The sequence below is a fragment of the Zootoca vivipara genome, chromosome 16 (assembly GCF_965207765.1).
Source record: "Zootoca vivipara chromosome 16, rZooViv2.hap1.1, whole genome shotgun sequence".
Lineage (NCBI taxonomy): Eukaryota > Metazoa > Chordata > Lepidosauria > Squamata > Lacertidae > Zootoca > Zootoca vivipara.
In genome coordinates this window covers 22,801,108-22,818,243 of record NC_142599.1, presented here as the reverse complement: position 1 = coordinate 22,818,243, position 17,136 = coordinate 22,801,108, and the positions used below count along the sequence as shown (strand labels likewise).

The following is a 17,136-nucleotide window of genomic DNA, read 5'->3' as shown; positions in this document are numbered from 1 at the left end:
GGCTGCAAGTCAGACAAAGAGGTCCCCTGAGCCATATCCGACATGTGAACTGGCAGTTCCCTGCTCCGGCTAAAAAGGGGAAAAATCAGCTGGGGCTAGTTTGATCCTGTTGACAAATTTGCTGAGAGCCTCAAGCGCTGGGTGGCAAGGAGACATCCATCTCAGCCTGAAGTTCTAAGATGGCAGCAGGGGCGACTCAACAAGATTGACAGAGAACCTTTCGATTCCAGAATCGAGGGCTCAGCCAGGAACGCGCGCACCAAACAAACAAACAAAGGCGCCCCAGTTTACCACCAGAAATCAAAAAGCTTCAGTGGGGACTGATCTCCCCAAATGCTGAATAATTCAACGCGCCCCAAACGCCTTAAGACGGCCTTCGCCGCGACTTTGAGTTAAAGCCCTCGGAGATTAGTAAAGCGCAGCATCCATTTCGCGGGCGGGCTCTGCTCCGCGTTACAAGTCCCTTAACGACCTTTACCGCCTCACCCCCCCTCTCTCGCTCTTTTAATAAGGCTGAGCAAATGGGACTTCATTTTCGCCGGTTGTTACAGGAGAGCAAAATCAATTATTTATGCCCTGGCTTTCCCTTTTGTTCAGGCAACGCATTAGTCTAATGCCACCTCGCCACGACGCAAGTTGGGCGAGCTGAGACCTTTGGCCTTTGCTGGATTGTGGGGCGGTGGGGCGGGGCGTCAAGGGTGGGGGGAGAGATGCAGGCAAAGGGGGAGAAATGCAATTTAGGGGATAAGCAGATTCGGGCTTTAATCCAGAGATGGGGAACCCGTGGCCCTTCAGTTGCTGGGGGACTCCGACTCCTATAAGCCCAAACCAGAATGCGCAATGGCCAATCTCGGCCCTCCAGATGTTTTTGGCCTACAACTCCCATGATCCCTTGCTAGCAGGACCAGTGGTCAGGGATGACGGGAATTGTAGTCTCAAACCTCTGGAGGGCAGAGATCGAGGAAGCCTGAGTTAAAGGTACATTTATTCAGGATGGATAAAAGACAAGACTTCTTCATGCAGTGCATTGTTAAACTATGGAATTCACTCCCACAGGAGGCAGTGGTGGCCACCAATCTGGATGGTTTTAAAAGAGGATTGGGGCAAATTCGTGGAGGGGAAGGCTATTGATGGCTACCAGCCACAATGGCTATGCTCTGTCTCCATGGCTGGAGGCAGAAATGCTTCTGAATACTGATTGCTGGAAACCTCAGAGGAGGGGAGAGGGTTCTTGTGCTCGGATCCTGCTTGCAGGTTTCCCACAGGCATCTGGCTGGCCGCTGTGAGAACAGGATGCTGGACTAGATGGGTCACTGGCCTGATCCAGCAGGATTTGTCTTATGTTCTTATTCCATTTTAAGAGCCCTGGCTCCCCACAAAGCATCTTGGGAACTTTAGGCTGCCCCTCACAGAGCTACAATTGCCAGGACCCTTAAACTACAGTTCCCAGAATCCAATTTTGCTGGGGGGGGCATGAGAGCTATGACTATTAAAGCTGTATAAGAGTGCTTTGAACATGCCGAGTGGCTGTGGCCTAAAGTGCACATCCAGAATTATTGGGGGCTTATTCCTGCGGCCTTCCTGGTGATATTGGACTCCAACCTGCGTCAGCCCCATGCAGTGTGTGTAGCTAATCATCACATTGGCTGGCTAAACACACACACAGAGAGAGAGAGAGAGAGTGGAGATAAGGTGATTTGTTTGATTATAAGATTACAGATGAGCTAATATTCGAAAGACCAAGATCAACGAGAGAGAGAGAAAATTAGGGGGGTGGGAAACAGTAAACCTACCCAGAAGAAGCAGTTACATGGAGGGGGGGGGGTTGGACGAGAGGTGTGTGTGGAATAATAAAAAAGGGGGCATAAAGTAGTTAATATGTATGAATAATGGATGTTTGATTTAAAAGCAGTTTACTCCAACATGATGTAATTTTTTGACAGCCAGCCAGCCAGACTATCTTGCGGCTCTGTGCCAGGGGGGAATCAGCGTTCTGGCGCAGGGAATGCTACCTCATCGAGGATCACGCGGGCGGCGCGGCGTGGAGGGACGCACATCAACTTCCATGCCATCCCAAATGTGACTTTCCATACACATACACACTATCTTCTCACTTAGGGGCCGAGCATACCTGCCGACCGCTCAGAGGAGGCCACCTGGGGAAATCAGGCGAAGCAGCAGTCGCCCCCCCCCCCCAGCCTACGGCAAGGCTAGATGCTCACGGTGTAATGATAATTCTTCGCAGCACCTCCATGCAAATGAAACAGAGATGCTATTTTCAATCAAAACAAAAACACTCAGGTTTCTGGGGGTCCTCCCCCTTTCCCTTTTAAAGTTTGAAAGGGAGGGAGGGAGAGAGAGTGTCAAAGTGGCCAGTGCAAAGCTGCCATCGCCAAACCGAGCCAGGAGTGAGCCCGGATGTCGGTGGTGAATTTTGCCAAAGCACCTGCAGCTCCTGCTGCTTCTGCCCTGGACCTCGTTTCCCTGCATGCTGCCTTGCCAAGCGGAGTGGGCGACCGAGCCAGGCCGTGGTTAAGATGCGGACAGATGTCTGCCGGAGGCAAGGAAGGAGGTTGCAAAACACATTTAACCTATGGACAGATGCAAAGTGTGGAGAGAGCATCCGGCCAACGCAGTGGTCATTTCTCTCACTGAGATGTGAGCGGTGAAACAAGGACTACAAGCGCAGGGACTTGCTCTGCTGTGTTTAGAGCAGGGGTTCCCAAACTGGGGTCTGTGGACCGCCAGCGGCCCACAGGATTCATTCGGGTGGCACATAGCGTGTCCATGGATTTGTGGTCGAAGGTGCACTAAATATACATATTGGTTTTCGACTGCATTTTCATTACTTCTTTTATTTCTTACATTGTATTGCGCTTTGAATTCCATGGGATTCAGAGGGCAACAGAGTAAACTATAATATCTAAGAAACAAAATAAGTAATTAAAAATGCAAATTAAAATCAGCCAGGATCTAGCAGGCAGAAAAACCATTAAGTGGTCCAGCAAGAGACCCCCAGCAACTTTCAAGTGGTTCTGCGTGGGGGAGGGGCAGGGAGATTTAAGGAACCACTGTTCTAGAATATATCCAAAGGACTATAAATTATGCTATTAAAGACCAGTATCTATTTCCCTTAGTAACAATGAGGGCTAGAAACTTTCTCACTTTTAAAAGTGAACTTTATAGCCTTGGGATTCTGCAAGATCTACTGGACAGCTCCATAGTGAATCATAGAAGCATAGGATTGCAGAGTTAGAAGGCACCCCAAGGATCATCTAGTCCAACCCCCTGCAATGCAGGAATCTCAGCTAAAGCATCCATAATTATAATGAAATTAAATAATTAAGGAGACTGGTTTTTAGACAATGGGGCTGAAAATCAAGGGCACAACACACACCTATTTCTGTGAGGCTGCTTTGGTTCTGCTGTGCTGCAGCGATAGGGGAGCAATACAAGAAAATGCTTCTTCTAAGAATAAACAGCAGCTTTCGATATTTAAACTTTAAAGTTCTCAAAAGAGCTTCCACATAGGCTTAGGATCCTAGTTATGTCAAGCTACTGGCAAAAAGACACATCAGCAAACCAATAAGTCTTTGATCAGAGCAACATAAAATAAAGGGCTAGTGTGATTTCAATGGCACAAAAAAGAAGCACATCGTCTCGACAAGCGGGCTGCTGCTCATCCAATCCTTCTGCCAACCAAGTGCAGCACCTTGGCCCAGGAAACCAAAAATGAAACATGACTGCCGAGGGGGGGAGATGGCTCCATCCCTCCAAAACAGGCCAAAACGCAGCGATACGTCTCCTGCATCAACCTGGAGATTGATCATCGCCTCCTGACCACCACAATCAACCCATGCAAAGTCCCTTCACGTCTGGGGATTAATTATCATAATAGACATTCGTAATTAAGTTTCCGGCGTGATGTCAGCCGGAGCAGGAACGCCAAGCAAGCCGGTGTCCTTGTCAGAGGCATCCTGGCCGTCTGGGTTCCTTCAGCCCCGTTCCCCCTCATTAGCATACATGCCCCTCGCAAACCATCTGCCGCCGCGCACCAAAAAGACCTCAGACCTACATTAGGAAACCACTCCGAATCCACAGAGCGCCATTCGGGAGGCTCCCATGGAGCTCTTGCTTCTGGTTCCATTTGGGGCATGGGCAGGGCACTTTTGTTATGATGCCAACACCGGCCTCGTCCCAGCGCTCCTCCTGAATGCTGTACGGGAGCAAAGTTCTGATGTTGCTTCAGCAACAGCCAGCCTTAGATGGAGCCATATGTAGAGAGCAACAGCTGGGCAAACACCACCTTGGCTGAAAGGTGCAAGGGCCTCATCAGCTCCAGGGGTCTTGTACCCCCAATGGAAAGGGGGACACTTGAGGTTTAATGGGGAGTCCTCTGAGGATGGCAATGTGACATTCTCACCAGCTAAACATGGCAATATATCACCAGCTAAACATTATGATGTACAGTGGTGCCTCGCAAGACGAATTTAATTCGTTCCAGGAGTCAATTCGTCCTACGAAAAATTCATCCTGCGAGTCACGGTTTCCCATAGGAATGCATTGAAACTTAATCAATGCGTTCCTATGGGCTCCGGGGGACTGGCGGCAGCGGCGCTTGCTCGCTTGGCTCGGCGAAGGCAGGCAAGCAGGCAGCAACAGCCCAGGCAAGCAGCGCCCACTGCGCTTCAGCTCCGGGGCTGCTGCCGCCTGCCTGCCTTCCCCGAGCCAAGAGAGCAAGTGCCGCTGCCGCCGCCAGTCCCCCGAGCCAAGCGCTGTGCCCGCTGCGCTTCGGCTCGGGGGACTGGCGGCGGCAGCAGCGCTTGCTTGGGGAAGGCAAGCGCCGCTGCCATCAGTCCCCCGAGCCAAGCGCAGCAGGCACAGCGCTAGGCTCGGGGAAGGCAGGCAGGCGCTTGCTCTCTTGCCTGCCTGCCCTTCCCGAGCCAAGAGAGCAAGCGCTGCCACCGCCACTGCCAGTCCCCCGAGCCGAAGCGCAGTGGGCGCTTGGCTCGGGGAAGGGCGCTGGGCTCGGGGGACTGGTGACTGCCCCTCACCGCTCTCGGCAACCAGCAGAGACCAGCGGAACACAAAGGGGAACCAGCTGTAGCGCGGCAAGAAGGCTGACAGCTGATCTTCTTTGCCTTCTTGCCGTGCTACAGCTGGTTCCCCTTTTGTTGCCGCTTGCGGCTTCGTCTTTCTATGGCTTGCGGCTTCGTCTTTCTATGGCCACGCTTCGCGAGACGAAGCAGCACTCATAGAAAACCTCGTCGTCTTGCGAGTCCCTCGCGCAACACAAAAACTCTTTCATCTTGCAAGTTTTTCGTTGCGCGAGGCATTCGTCTTGCGAGGTACCACTGTACCGATCTATCACGATGTCTGAAATAAGGATGGAGCTATGTAGAGGCTGGCTTCAGAGTTTTCCCAGCGTCGTGATTTTTAGCATAGCGCGCGCACACACACAACACACGCACAAAGACATCATGATTTGCAATATATTGCCAGGTCAAAATTTAAGAAACCAGTATCACAATATGGCCTCCAACCCATTTTTGGATGATATATCGCCCAGCCCAAACACACATCTTGATTCGCAACATATTGCCAGGTCAAAAATTATGAAACCAATAAAGTGATATGGACTTCAAACTGCTTTTGGACGATATATCAATATATTGTCCATCCCTATTCCTCAACCTCATCCCCTGAAGAAGGGCACTCTTAACTCCCAGGATCAGGCAAACCTTGGCCTCCTAACTAGGCTTGAGGGAACTACTTTGTCGCTGTAAAAAATAAACACCCCTAAAAAGGTGAGAAGAGAAGAATCCTTGGAAAAGACCCTGATGTTGGGAAAGATTGAGGGGACTAGGAGAAGGGGACGACAGAGGACAAGATGGTTGGACAGTGTTCTCGAAGCTACGAACATGAGTTTGACCAAATTGCGGGAGGCAGTGCAAGACAGGAGTGCCTGGCGTGCTATGGTCCATGGGGTCACGAAGAGTCGGACACGACTAAACGACTAAACAACAACAACAACAAAAAGGTAAGAACAGAGATCAGACACAGTGCACAGAACCACTGTTATCATTTCCTCTTGAAATCTTTATAAAACATGCACACTTTGCCACCTGTAATTGTATGAGGCACCTGTCGTGTCAGCAGGAGCATCCTTTGGCTGACCAACACAGACAACGTGCATCGCAACATTTTTATTTATTTATTTGCAAGCTTCTAAATTCCCCTAGATGTCACACTCTTTGGAACACAGCTGCACAATCAGAATGAAATCGGTTCCAAGGAGTTCTTGTCGCTCACAGAGTCTCACGAGGAAAGCACAGTGTCTCCTATAAAAAAGCAAACAGTTCCCCCTAGAGGCCTACAGCTGTACAAAAAGACCTGGCTCCCTCTGTGAGGAAATGAGGCGCATTTGTCGCTACAAATCAGCCTCGGCCCCTGTGTCAAGGGAATAATGCAGTTGCTGAGGGTGGGGTGGGGCAAATATTGGGCTGCATTTGGCCTCTACTGGAACAACAGGGGGTTATTCCTTATTCTCGGTGGCACAGCACCTGCTTTGCAAGAGAGAAGGCTCCAGTATCAATTCCCGTCATCTCCAGGTAGGGCTGGGAAAGATCTTCCTGTCCAAAATCCTGGAGAGCCACTGCCAGTCCGTGTAGACAGCACTGAACTAGATGGACCAATGGTCTGACTCAGGAAATGGCAACTTCCCAAGTTCCCTTTAAAACTAGAGCGTAACTTTGCTGGGTGCATATGAAGTGAGTCATTTCAGAGCTTTGAAGAGCAACAACATCGGGCAGATGGGCAAAACTTTCATCTCATGCCTTTAGGCAGGCACCCCAAACTTTGGCCCTCCAGATGTTTAGGACTACAATTCCCATCTTCACTGACCACTGGTCCTGTTAGCTAGGGAGTAGTAGGCCAAAACATCTGGAGGGCCGCAGTTTGGGGGTGCCTGCCTTTAGGGCAGGTGTAGAGAACCTCTGCCCCCCCCCCGACATTACTGAACTAACTACATCATCCCTGAACATTGGTCATGCTTGCTGGGGGCTAATGGGAGTTGTAGTTCAGCAAACATCTGGAGGGCCAATGGTTCCTCACCCCTGCCAGAGAGCTCTTGCCAACAGCGATGTCAGGATGGCAGAGTAAAACGGTATTCGTTGTTGGTTGTGGCATAAAAGTAATAAGCAATATTTCCATGCAATACAGGAGAGTCAATCATGAGTGAGCAACCATTGATATCCCTTATACAGGGGGAAACGCAAACGTTTTGCGGAACAAAAGGCTGAAATACCTTGTTGGTCTCGTTGATCAACCAGCCGAAGCCTTTCACTCCGAACGCTGCCTCGCTGGTGGAGACGTCCAGGCATGTGGCAGGCTGACCGTAGACAGAATGAAGGACCTTGGCTGGGTCCCCGACCTTCAGCAGGTAGACGACATCTTCCGCAGTGGCTACGGCCACAGGGAGGCCCATAACTTGGGGGACCAAGCAGAGTGAGCCTACCTGCAAGGGGTCAGGGGGGTGGGTTACAGTGACTGCAAGAACCTCAGCTTTGGGGCTCATCTTCTCTCCATCAGCTTCCCTTCCTCTCTGCTGACCCCCCACCCCCACCCCAACAAAAATTTCAACTGGTATTTTGCCTTTTTATTTGTCTACTGGCTTCTTCCACTGTTATGAGCCATAACTCGGTGGTGGAGCACTTTCTGAATTATGGTATAAAAGAACTCCTCCTTGGGCCTTTGTTTTTTTGCTGGGCATGAGCAAAGCTGGCGATTTGCTTCCACCCCAGAGCTCCATATAACAACCAGCGAAAGCAATGGACCTGATGTAATGATGGTGATTATATTATTATTATTATTATTATTATTATTATTATTATTATTATTATTATTATTAATGCCCAGCGCATCTGGCTGATTTGCCCTGTCTCCGCATTTTCTCTCCACTGCAGTATTTAGAGATGTAAAACCGAACCCACCTTTGCCAAGACACCAGGTCCCCACACCCATCAGGATGGAGAAGCTCTGTGCCCCTCCATACAGTGGTACCTTGGAAGCCGAACGGAATCTGTTCTGGAAGTTCATTTGGCTTCCAAAACATTCGGAAACCAAGCTGCAGCTTCCGATTGGCTGCAGGAAGCTCCTGCAGCCAATCGGAAGCAGCGGAAGCAGCGCCAGACCTTCGGGTTCCAAAAGAACATTCGCAAACCGGAATACTCACTTCTGGGTTTGCAGTCTTCGGGAGCCAAAACCTTGGACTCGCAAGGCGTTCAGCTTCCAAGGTATGACTGTATATATAATTTTGGATTCCTAGAGCATGTCAGCACCCAGCCAGCATGGCCAATGGCCATGTCTGATGGAAGCTGTAGCCCTATGACATCAGGAAGGCCAAAGGGTCCCCCAAACCTGTATTAGAGAGAGAGGAGCACCAGATCTGTAGCTGTCATTTAGCGCCACGTCAAGCTTGACCCAAATCTGGTGAATTGGGCCCTTTGGTTGCGGGATGGGGAACCAGTGGCCCTCCAGGTGTTCTAGGCTCCCAACTCCCATCAGCCCCAGCAAGCATGGACAATGGTCAAGGACTATGGGTGCTGTAAGTCTCACCAGCTTCTGGATTTCAAACTCTGCAGCCGTCTCCCAATAGCCCTTGTCATTGGCGCTCTCCACTTTGACCTGGAAGGCGGATGCGGTTGCTATCGTCGCCCCTTCAGCCGAAAGGGCCAAGCTTTGTATCTTCTGGTTATGCTGGGAGCAATGGATTGGGTCACGGCCAACCAGCAGGCTCCATACCTTAATCGTCCCTGTGCACCAGAAAAACAAAAATAAAAATGGAGAATCAGTAGCCGTGGTGGAAGATTTTTATTCATGCTGCCAACCACAAAACCATCTGGAGGGTTCATCAAACCAAGATGCGTTCCATGGAGTAATCGCTAACATTTGATGAGATCTCAGGGGGCACCTGAATCTCAGCAAGGGCAGCCAGCAGAATCTGGCTTGCCAAATGAAACTGATTGACGGTCAAAATAAAAAAATTCCTTCAGTAGCACCTTAAAGACCAACTAAGTTTTTATTTTGGTATGAACTTTCGTGTGCATGCACACTTCGTCAGATACACTGAAACAGAATCCACCAGACCCTTATGTATATTCAGGGGGTGGGGGGGGGATGATGGGAATGGGTGATGGGCTGATAGGAGTGGTAAACCTGTTGATGACTGTTAACGACTGTTAACGACTGCAATTGGTCTTGCGGGGGGGGGAGCAAGGGCTGAGGTGCTAAGGAAAGCTTGATCATGTATAATGAGATAAGAATCCTATGTCTTTGTTCATTCCAGGTGGCTCCATGGTTTTAAGCTTGCTAATGAGTTGCAATTCAGCAACTTCTCTTTCCAGTCTGTTTCTGAAATTTTTCTGTAATAAAACAGCTGCTTTGAGATCTTGTATAGAATGTCCTGGGAGAGTGAAGTGTTCTCCTACTGGTTTCTCTGTCTTGTGGTTCCTGATGTCAGATTTGTGTCCATTTATCCTTTGGCGTAGGGTTTGGCCTGTTTGTCCAATATAGAGAGCTGAAGGGCACTGTTGGCATTTGATTGACGGTCAGTTCAATATGAATGAAAGTAGGTTTTTTATCACAAGAAAGCAGCAATATAGAGACAGGTAAGCTCCTCACCAGCACCACCCACAAGAGAAGAAGTAGCTGAAAAGCTTTTGAGGACATCCAAGTGGAATAAATTGGCATAGGACTGAAGCCACTTAAGAGCTGTATATACTCTTTAAGAGCTGTATATACTCCTTAATGTAAGAGACACACACGCTTTCCTCATGTAAGAAAAACATAGCTGAGTAACATAGCCAGTTCCCTACACAGCATCTCGCCCTGGCATGCAGCCATCCAGAAGCAGATGAAGGCCATGTTCGTACATCATGAGGAGTCAAACCATGACTTATTGCAAATGCCAGCAAAACTGAAGCCTAAATAGGGCTGCTGAGAAAGGTGAAGGAAGTATTAGCCTACTCAGCCCCACAGTCCTTTAAAAAACTAAGGGTGGACACCTTCGTATCACTCAAAGCCCTGAATGAAATTGGGGTGGGGTGGGGGACAACCACCAATAGAGAATTGTGATGAAGTGAAACTGCCTTCTCTTAGGGAATGGCTGTCAGGAACCCTGAGCAGCCAAAGTCCTGTTGAAGGTAAATGGGCAAAAAATAATAATGGTTATAATATACCGATAGAACAGTAGGAACACATGTGGACTAAAGGGTTAAAAGACACATTGTGCTATGACTTCAAGGAGACTTTTTATAATATGATGTATCGTTGGTATCTAACTCCTGAGAAATTAGCTAAAATGTGTTTGGAATGTTCCAAATGTTTGTTGGAAATGTCAGGAACAAAAAGGGGCATTTTATCACACTTGTTGGTAGTGTAAAAAGCTAAGAAATATTGGATACAACTGCGTACATTGATACAGAAGACTTTGAAGGTTAATGTCCAACTGAAACCAGAGCTTTTTCTGCTGGGGCTTATGGATATACAATTAGAAAAATAATACGGAAAACTATTGCAATATATGACCATAGTGCCAAGACTTGTTACATGCACAAGGATGGAAGGACTCATTATTACCTACTATGAAACGTTATTGAAATTAATGGATTTGGCTGAGATGGGAAAGTTGATGTGCTTAATTAGAGAAAAATCACTGTTGACATTTATTAATGATTGGAAACCTCTTATGGACTTTCTGCGCAATAAGGAAAATGAACTTGTGATATCAGGGTTTGAAGACTGAAAAAAGGATAAGGCTGGTTAACAGGAAGTAGAAGAATTTAATGTAATTAAAAGGCAAAATTGTGTGTGTGTGTGTGTGTGTGTGTGTGTGTGTGTTTGTGGCTAATAGATGGAGAGTCTGAAGTTTTTCTTCTTTTCTTTTTCTAGTTCTCTATTTCCTTTTCAATTTTTATGTTACACACAAGAGCCTGGTATTTGTTGTGTATCTTTGTAGAGTATTTTTATTTGTTCTATCAAGCTTTAAATAAATAATAATAAAGAAAAAGGAAGGAGTCATGTTGAAGGCTCCACACGTGCAGCTTAATCCTGACCCTCTTTCCACAGGGAGCTCTCCAAGGTCCTGATCTTTGGCTACCGAACTTCCACTTTGCAGAGGAATACATAAAGCTGCTTTAATCCATGTCAGGCCAAGGGTCCGTTTAGCTCAGAAATGTCTACACTGACTGCCAGCGGCTTTCCGGGATTTCAAACAAGTAGACTCTCCCAGCCCTAACTGGACATGCCAGGGACTGAACCTGGGACCTTCTGCATGCAGATGTTCCAAGTCTGAACTATGGACCTTCCCCTGGGCTTGCATAGGAAGGTAAGAAGCTGTCATATAGTGGACCAGACCTGTTGAGCCACCTATCAGTAATGCCTACACTGACTGTCGGTGGCTTTCCAGGATTTCAAGACTACAACACAGACCTCAGTTACGAACACATAAAGGTTATACACAACCGTAACTGGCTATAATAAAATGCATGAACTAATACAGAATGAAATATAGAAATTTTTGTTATTATATGCACAGGAACAACCTCTGTCAAAGGCGAGGGCACAACCCCAAACTTAAAGTGTTAAGACCTTTATATTCAGTTTGTGATCCTTTGAGCCACGCACTTATCATTTGGCATTTCATTTGAAAGCTTAGAGTTTGTATTAATCTACTTGTGCAAGGTATGTACTCTCCTCTGAAAATCTCTCATTGCAATTATTGTTTTTTGATTTTTGTATTAGCATGTCTCTACGATATTTTGTTAATATTCTTTTATACTATGTAGCCACCAACTGAAGAAGCCCATCTTGGGCGAAACAGGGGATATACCCGGGAACCTTGTTTTTCCTAAGGACAGTGCTTTTTTGCTGAACCTGGCACCATTGAATACATCTGCTGCCATCTCATGGACCTGGGCTCACCACGCCCTTTTCCCAACTGGATCTACGAGTACCTGGTCTACACCTGCTGCACCTCTTCTCTTTGGGTACTCCTTGATTATCTTATTCGTTTGGACTGTGACCTTTACTAACACTTTAAGTTTGGGGTTGTGCCCTCGCCTTTGACAGAGGTTGTTCCTGCGTATATAATAACAAAAATTTCTATATTCATTCTGTATTAGTTCATGCATTTTATTATAGCCAGTTACGGTTGTGTATAACCTTTCCAGGATTTCAGACAGGGTTCTCTCCTAGTCCTACCTGGAGATTGTAGGGATTGAACCTGGAGCCTTCTGCGTGCAAAGCAGATGCTCCTCCAATGAACTATGGCTGATCACTATGACAAGTTGGACCATTGCTCCATCTAGCTCAGTACTGTCAACACTGACTGTCAGCGGCTCTCCAGGGTTTGGGGCAGGGAGTCTCCCTCATCCCTGCCTGGAGATGTCAGGGATTGAACCTGGGACCATCTGCATGGAAAGCTGATGCTCTACCCCTGAGCTATGCCCTTTTCCCTCTGTTTGCAACTCTGGGCCAACCACAGCAAGAAACTCTCGCTCTTCGTGTTTCTACAGCACAGCTTTTCAGAAGTTCAAGGGGAATCAGAGCTGGTGACATTTCCTTTCCCTATCTGAATTTAACAAATGGGGAGATTGCTGGTTTCCAGAAGGCTGCAGAAAGACTCAGAAGGCAGCTGCAGACGGATTGCAGATATCTCCCCCACATCCCAAAGGAAGCAAAGCAAGAGTGTGCTAATGAAACAGCATCCAAACAAAATTTTAAACATATTTATGTGCACTTCTGCAAAGATTATTTTGGTGCTTTAGAAGCACTCCCCCACTGCGAAATAATGCCCGTAATCTTGGGAGCTATCTAATGGCACTCTTTCTGAAAGATTTATATTCCTTGTCCTGGGAGCAAAAAGCCATCACAGAAGCCATTTTGGGGTTGTTGTCGTCTTTATATTATTATTAGGGAGGCATACTTGAATTAATCTATTTGCCTAAACAATTAGCCACCTTGTTCTGCGCGCAACAGAGCCAAAACTGCAATTAGGCTTCCATCAAAGAGCCAAAAGAAGAGGAGTCCCGACTAAAACTGCCCCAGTGGAGTCGTAAGGCACTCCGAGTTGGATTTTCCCAAATTTACTTTGAGGCATAATGGCTATTATGTTGATTGTTTGAAAGGTAAATAACAGCTAAGCTGGTTTTTGAAAAAGGGGAGGGGGAGGAAGGAAGAAAAGCACGGAACAGCAGCTGCCCACCCTGGCTCCATAAAAAACAAGTTAACACTTTTTAAAAAAAAAAGCGTTAAACAAAAAATTAGCACTGGGAGCATCATGATCAAGACTACAGCCCTGCAGAGAGCAAGCCACCCAAGTCCAAACCACCATTGCAATGGTGGTGGTAGTTATGGAGGTTTAGACAACAGTCATTGTGTTGCTTCTGACATTTTGAGGCTGCTTTAAAAGAGGGTGGGGAAGCTCAGGCCCAGGGGTCGGATGAGGCCCTCTCCATCTGGCTCGAGGAGCTTCCTCCAGGGCCCTGCTTACATTTCACCCTCCTTGAGAGCTGCTGCTGCCTGCCTGGGAATGTGCGAGGGGACCCCTCTCTGAAGCCCTGGAGAACCGCTGCCAGTCAGTGCAGGCAATACTGAGCTCGACGGAGCAATGGTCTGATCCTGTATAAGGCAGTTCCACGTGCATGTGGACAAGGCAAGATACCCTTTGCAAGAATCCGAGAGGATTCTGCCTTTGTTTGCATGAACGCCACCCCCGAAAAGGGGGGTCGTTTCTACCCACCTCCCTGTGGCAACACAAAAACTTTCCGTGGTGTGAATCAGACCTGCACAGGGCAGGGGGTGAAAGCAAACAGTGTCTGTGTGTTCCCCCCTCCCCTCCCCAAACCCCAAGGCTGTGGCTCTGTGCCAGACCCAGGCAAGCATGGAGCAGATGGAGCCCTGGCAAGCCCCCCCCCCCACCTTCCAGCCCCTGCATTAGCAGCATCTGCTTCATTACCCAGAAAACCTTCCCCTGCTTTATCTAATGCTCCAGGAAAAGCATTTTGATTTGATTCATTTCGGGTAGAAGCAACGTGGAAGGCAATTAGAGGAGTAAAACAAAAACAAAACAAAACAAAACAACTCAAAGTGGAAGGCAGCCAGTGCTGACAATGGGAAACAAGGTGAAAGAAAATAAGGAGTCTGATCACTTGGAATTCAAACACCACAACTGTGGATTCGGATGCCAATCCACCTTGGGCTTCCAAGGGTAGGTGAGCACAAGGGATGAGCCGGCAAAGCTCGGAAGAGATTCCACCACTTCATCTGTGTGCCTGTTTGGGCTGGTAGGGAGGGAGGCAGGCAGCCCAAACAGGAAGTGAAGCCGGAGCTAGTGGGAAGTGGAGTCAAAGCCAGTAACAGGCGGAGTCAAAGCCAGTAGTAGGCGGAGCCAACTCATTCTACTTTGTCCTCATCTTATTTCCTGCTGAGTTCTACAAGGTCAACAATCTGATACGTAAGCCCTAGGCACCATCTTATTCTATTTATAAGATATTTATAAACTGGCAGCTCCTAAAAATATCGTGATGGTGTACGATAAAATCATTAGATCATCATTAAGATTATAAAACACAGAACAAATAACCGAAGCTGAATTAAATTACCATATTTTTCTTTGTATAACACTCCCCCCGCCCAATGTATAACACGGCCCCTATTTTTTGGGACTCCAAATAAAGAAATCCCCCATATGCACAATCCGTGTATAAGACAACCCGCAATTTAAAACTTGAAAAAATAGGGGGGAAATATAGGCTTATACATGGAAAAATATGGTAATTCTCTAGAAAGTGGATGGCCAATTGTCATGTATCCATTCGCTTTGATTCCTGCATTGCAGGGAGTTGGACTAGAGGGACAATTGGGTCCTATCCATCTCTACGACTCTGTAACTCTATGGTGCCGGTTGTGCTTTCAATGGCAGTGATGAATCTGAGCTGAACGTCTATTCCTCCAGGGGAAGTGTAACCCCATTCAGAAAAGGCAGCTCCTCACCTATTAAAGATCTTAGCAAGATCTTCTGAGAGTTGGACTTGACTGCCTCCCCGTCCTGTTCCTCAAGATGAAAATGGCTGAACTGCCAAGACCTTTTCCTCTTGGCTCCCCTGCTAGCGCTGCCCCTCACTTCTGTAAGACCTTGAAAGAAACACAACTGCTGCTCCTACTACCAAGTTTTTGCCTCCCCAAAAGAGAGGGAAACCTTCACCAGAGCAATTCTGATTCCCTGAAACGCTTAGCTCCATCACTGCGTTGTGCAGAGACCATTTTTCTCCAGGGTTAAACGCTTGCAGAGCAGGGATAAGCGAACGAGAAGGTCCCAACTGAGCCAACAGCTTATCACAGTGGTAGCCAACTTGGTGCCCTCCAGATGTGGATGGACTACAACTCCCATCGGCCCTAAGTCTGCACTGTCAACAGTCGAAGGGGTAATGGGGGCCCATCAACAACTGAAGGGTGCATTGTGCTTGGCTACCCGTTTTGTAGAGGGTGCGAGCAGAAAGACGCCATCGGGGAGGTGACCCACAGAACTTGCTGCATTGACTGGCAGGCTGTGAGAATGACAAGGCCTCCTCTGAAGATCGGCTGCCAAGGGCATCGCTGCTTGAGCTCTGCTGAACAGGGAGAAAACGGTGTCGTGTCGAACGCGTTTGCAGAGTGGCTTCAACAGAGGAGGCCGACGGCACTGCCTCCTATTGCTACCAGATGGCTTCTCGGTGCTGGTCTCATGCACACACACGCGTACGCAAAAGAAAAGGAAGCAGGGGTTTGAGAAAAAGCACTAAATAAAGGCCTTGAGGTAGCTTTGAAAACAGAGCAAATTATTTTGGTTTCTTCTCCCCTGCCGCTCCAGATGCAAAAGAAAAGTCTCAGCAAATTTACCCTTTTAAAAAGGAAAAAAATGGGGTGGGAAGGAAAATAGGGGAAGGGCTGCAGCTTCAAGTGGGTAGAGCATTTGCTTTGCGGGCAGAAGGTCCCAGTTCAATCCCCATCGTCTTCAGGTAAAGATGGGACAGACCCTGGTCTGAAATCATGGGGAGCTGCTGCCAGTCAATGTAGGCAGTGTGGAGCTAGATGGACCTATCATCTGCCTTGGGATAAAGCAGCTCCCTCTATTCCTACATGCCAATGGGAAAGGACTGGCAGGACTACACCTCCCATCATCTCTGATCATTGGCTGTGCTGGCAAGGGACCATATGTTTTGTAGTCCAAGGCATTAGGAGGAGAGAGGCTGCGGAAAGCTGACTTAGGCCCTCTTCATAGATTATGAGCTTAAGTTTCTTAAAGAATTATGGTCAAATGTTATCTATTTCATGGTTTACAGTTCAGTAGCACATTGCCTGGCAGGCTTAAACAGTAGCGTGAAATAACTACAGAATTTACAATTGGGGGGAGGAGATCCAACACTTAAGCCTTTGACTGTGTCGACCACAGCAAACTATGGCAAGTTCTTAAAGAAATGGGAGTGCCTGATCACCTCATCTGTCTCCTGAGAAATCTCTATGTGGGACAAGAAGCTACAGTTAGAACTGGATATGGAACAACTGATTGGTTCAAAATTGGGAAAGGAGTACGACAAGGTTGTATATTGTCTCCCTGCTTATTTAACTTATATGCAGAATTCATCATGCGAAAGGCTGGACTAGATGAATCCCAAGCCGGAATTAAGATTGCCGGAAGAAATATCAACAACCTCAGATATGCAGATGACACAACCTTGATGGCAGAAAGCGAGGAGGAATTAAAGAACCTTTTAATGAGGGTGAAAGAGGAGAGCGCAAAATATCAAGCTCAACATCAAAAAAACCAAGATCATGGCCACTGGTCCCATCACCTCCTGGCAAATAGAAGGGGAAGAAATGGAGGCAGTGAGAGATTTTACTTTCTTGGGCTCTTTGATCACTGCAGATGGTGACAGCAGTCACGAAATTAAAAGACGCCTGCTTCTTGGGAGAAAAGCAATGACAAACCTAGACAGCATCTTAAAAAGCAGAGACATCACCTTGCCGACAAAGGTCCGTATAGTTAAAGCTATGGTTTTCCCAGTAGTGATGTATGGAAGTGAGAGCTGGACCATA

The 17,136-nt window shown here is 47.6% G+C and overlaps 1 protein-coding gene across 2 annotated transcripts in view; it reads right to left on the bottom strand.

Moving 5' to 3' along the window:
- Positions 1–17,136, bottom strand: part of FBXW8 (F-box and WD repeat domain containing 8) — a 65,047-nt gene that overhangs the window by 15,715 nt on the left and 32,196 nt on the right. For both annotated transcript variants that reach the window (XM_035098286.3, XM_060269290.2), the window contains exons 6-7: positions 8,617–8,813; positions 7,307–7,516 (exon numbers count right to left, since the gene is read on the bottom strand). In XM_035098286.3, coding sequence (XP_034954177.2) covers positions 7,307–7,516; positions 8,617–8,813 — 407 coding nt within the window. The remainder of the gene's footprint in view (positions 1–7,306; positions 7,517–8,616; positions 8,814–17,136) is intronic.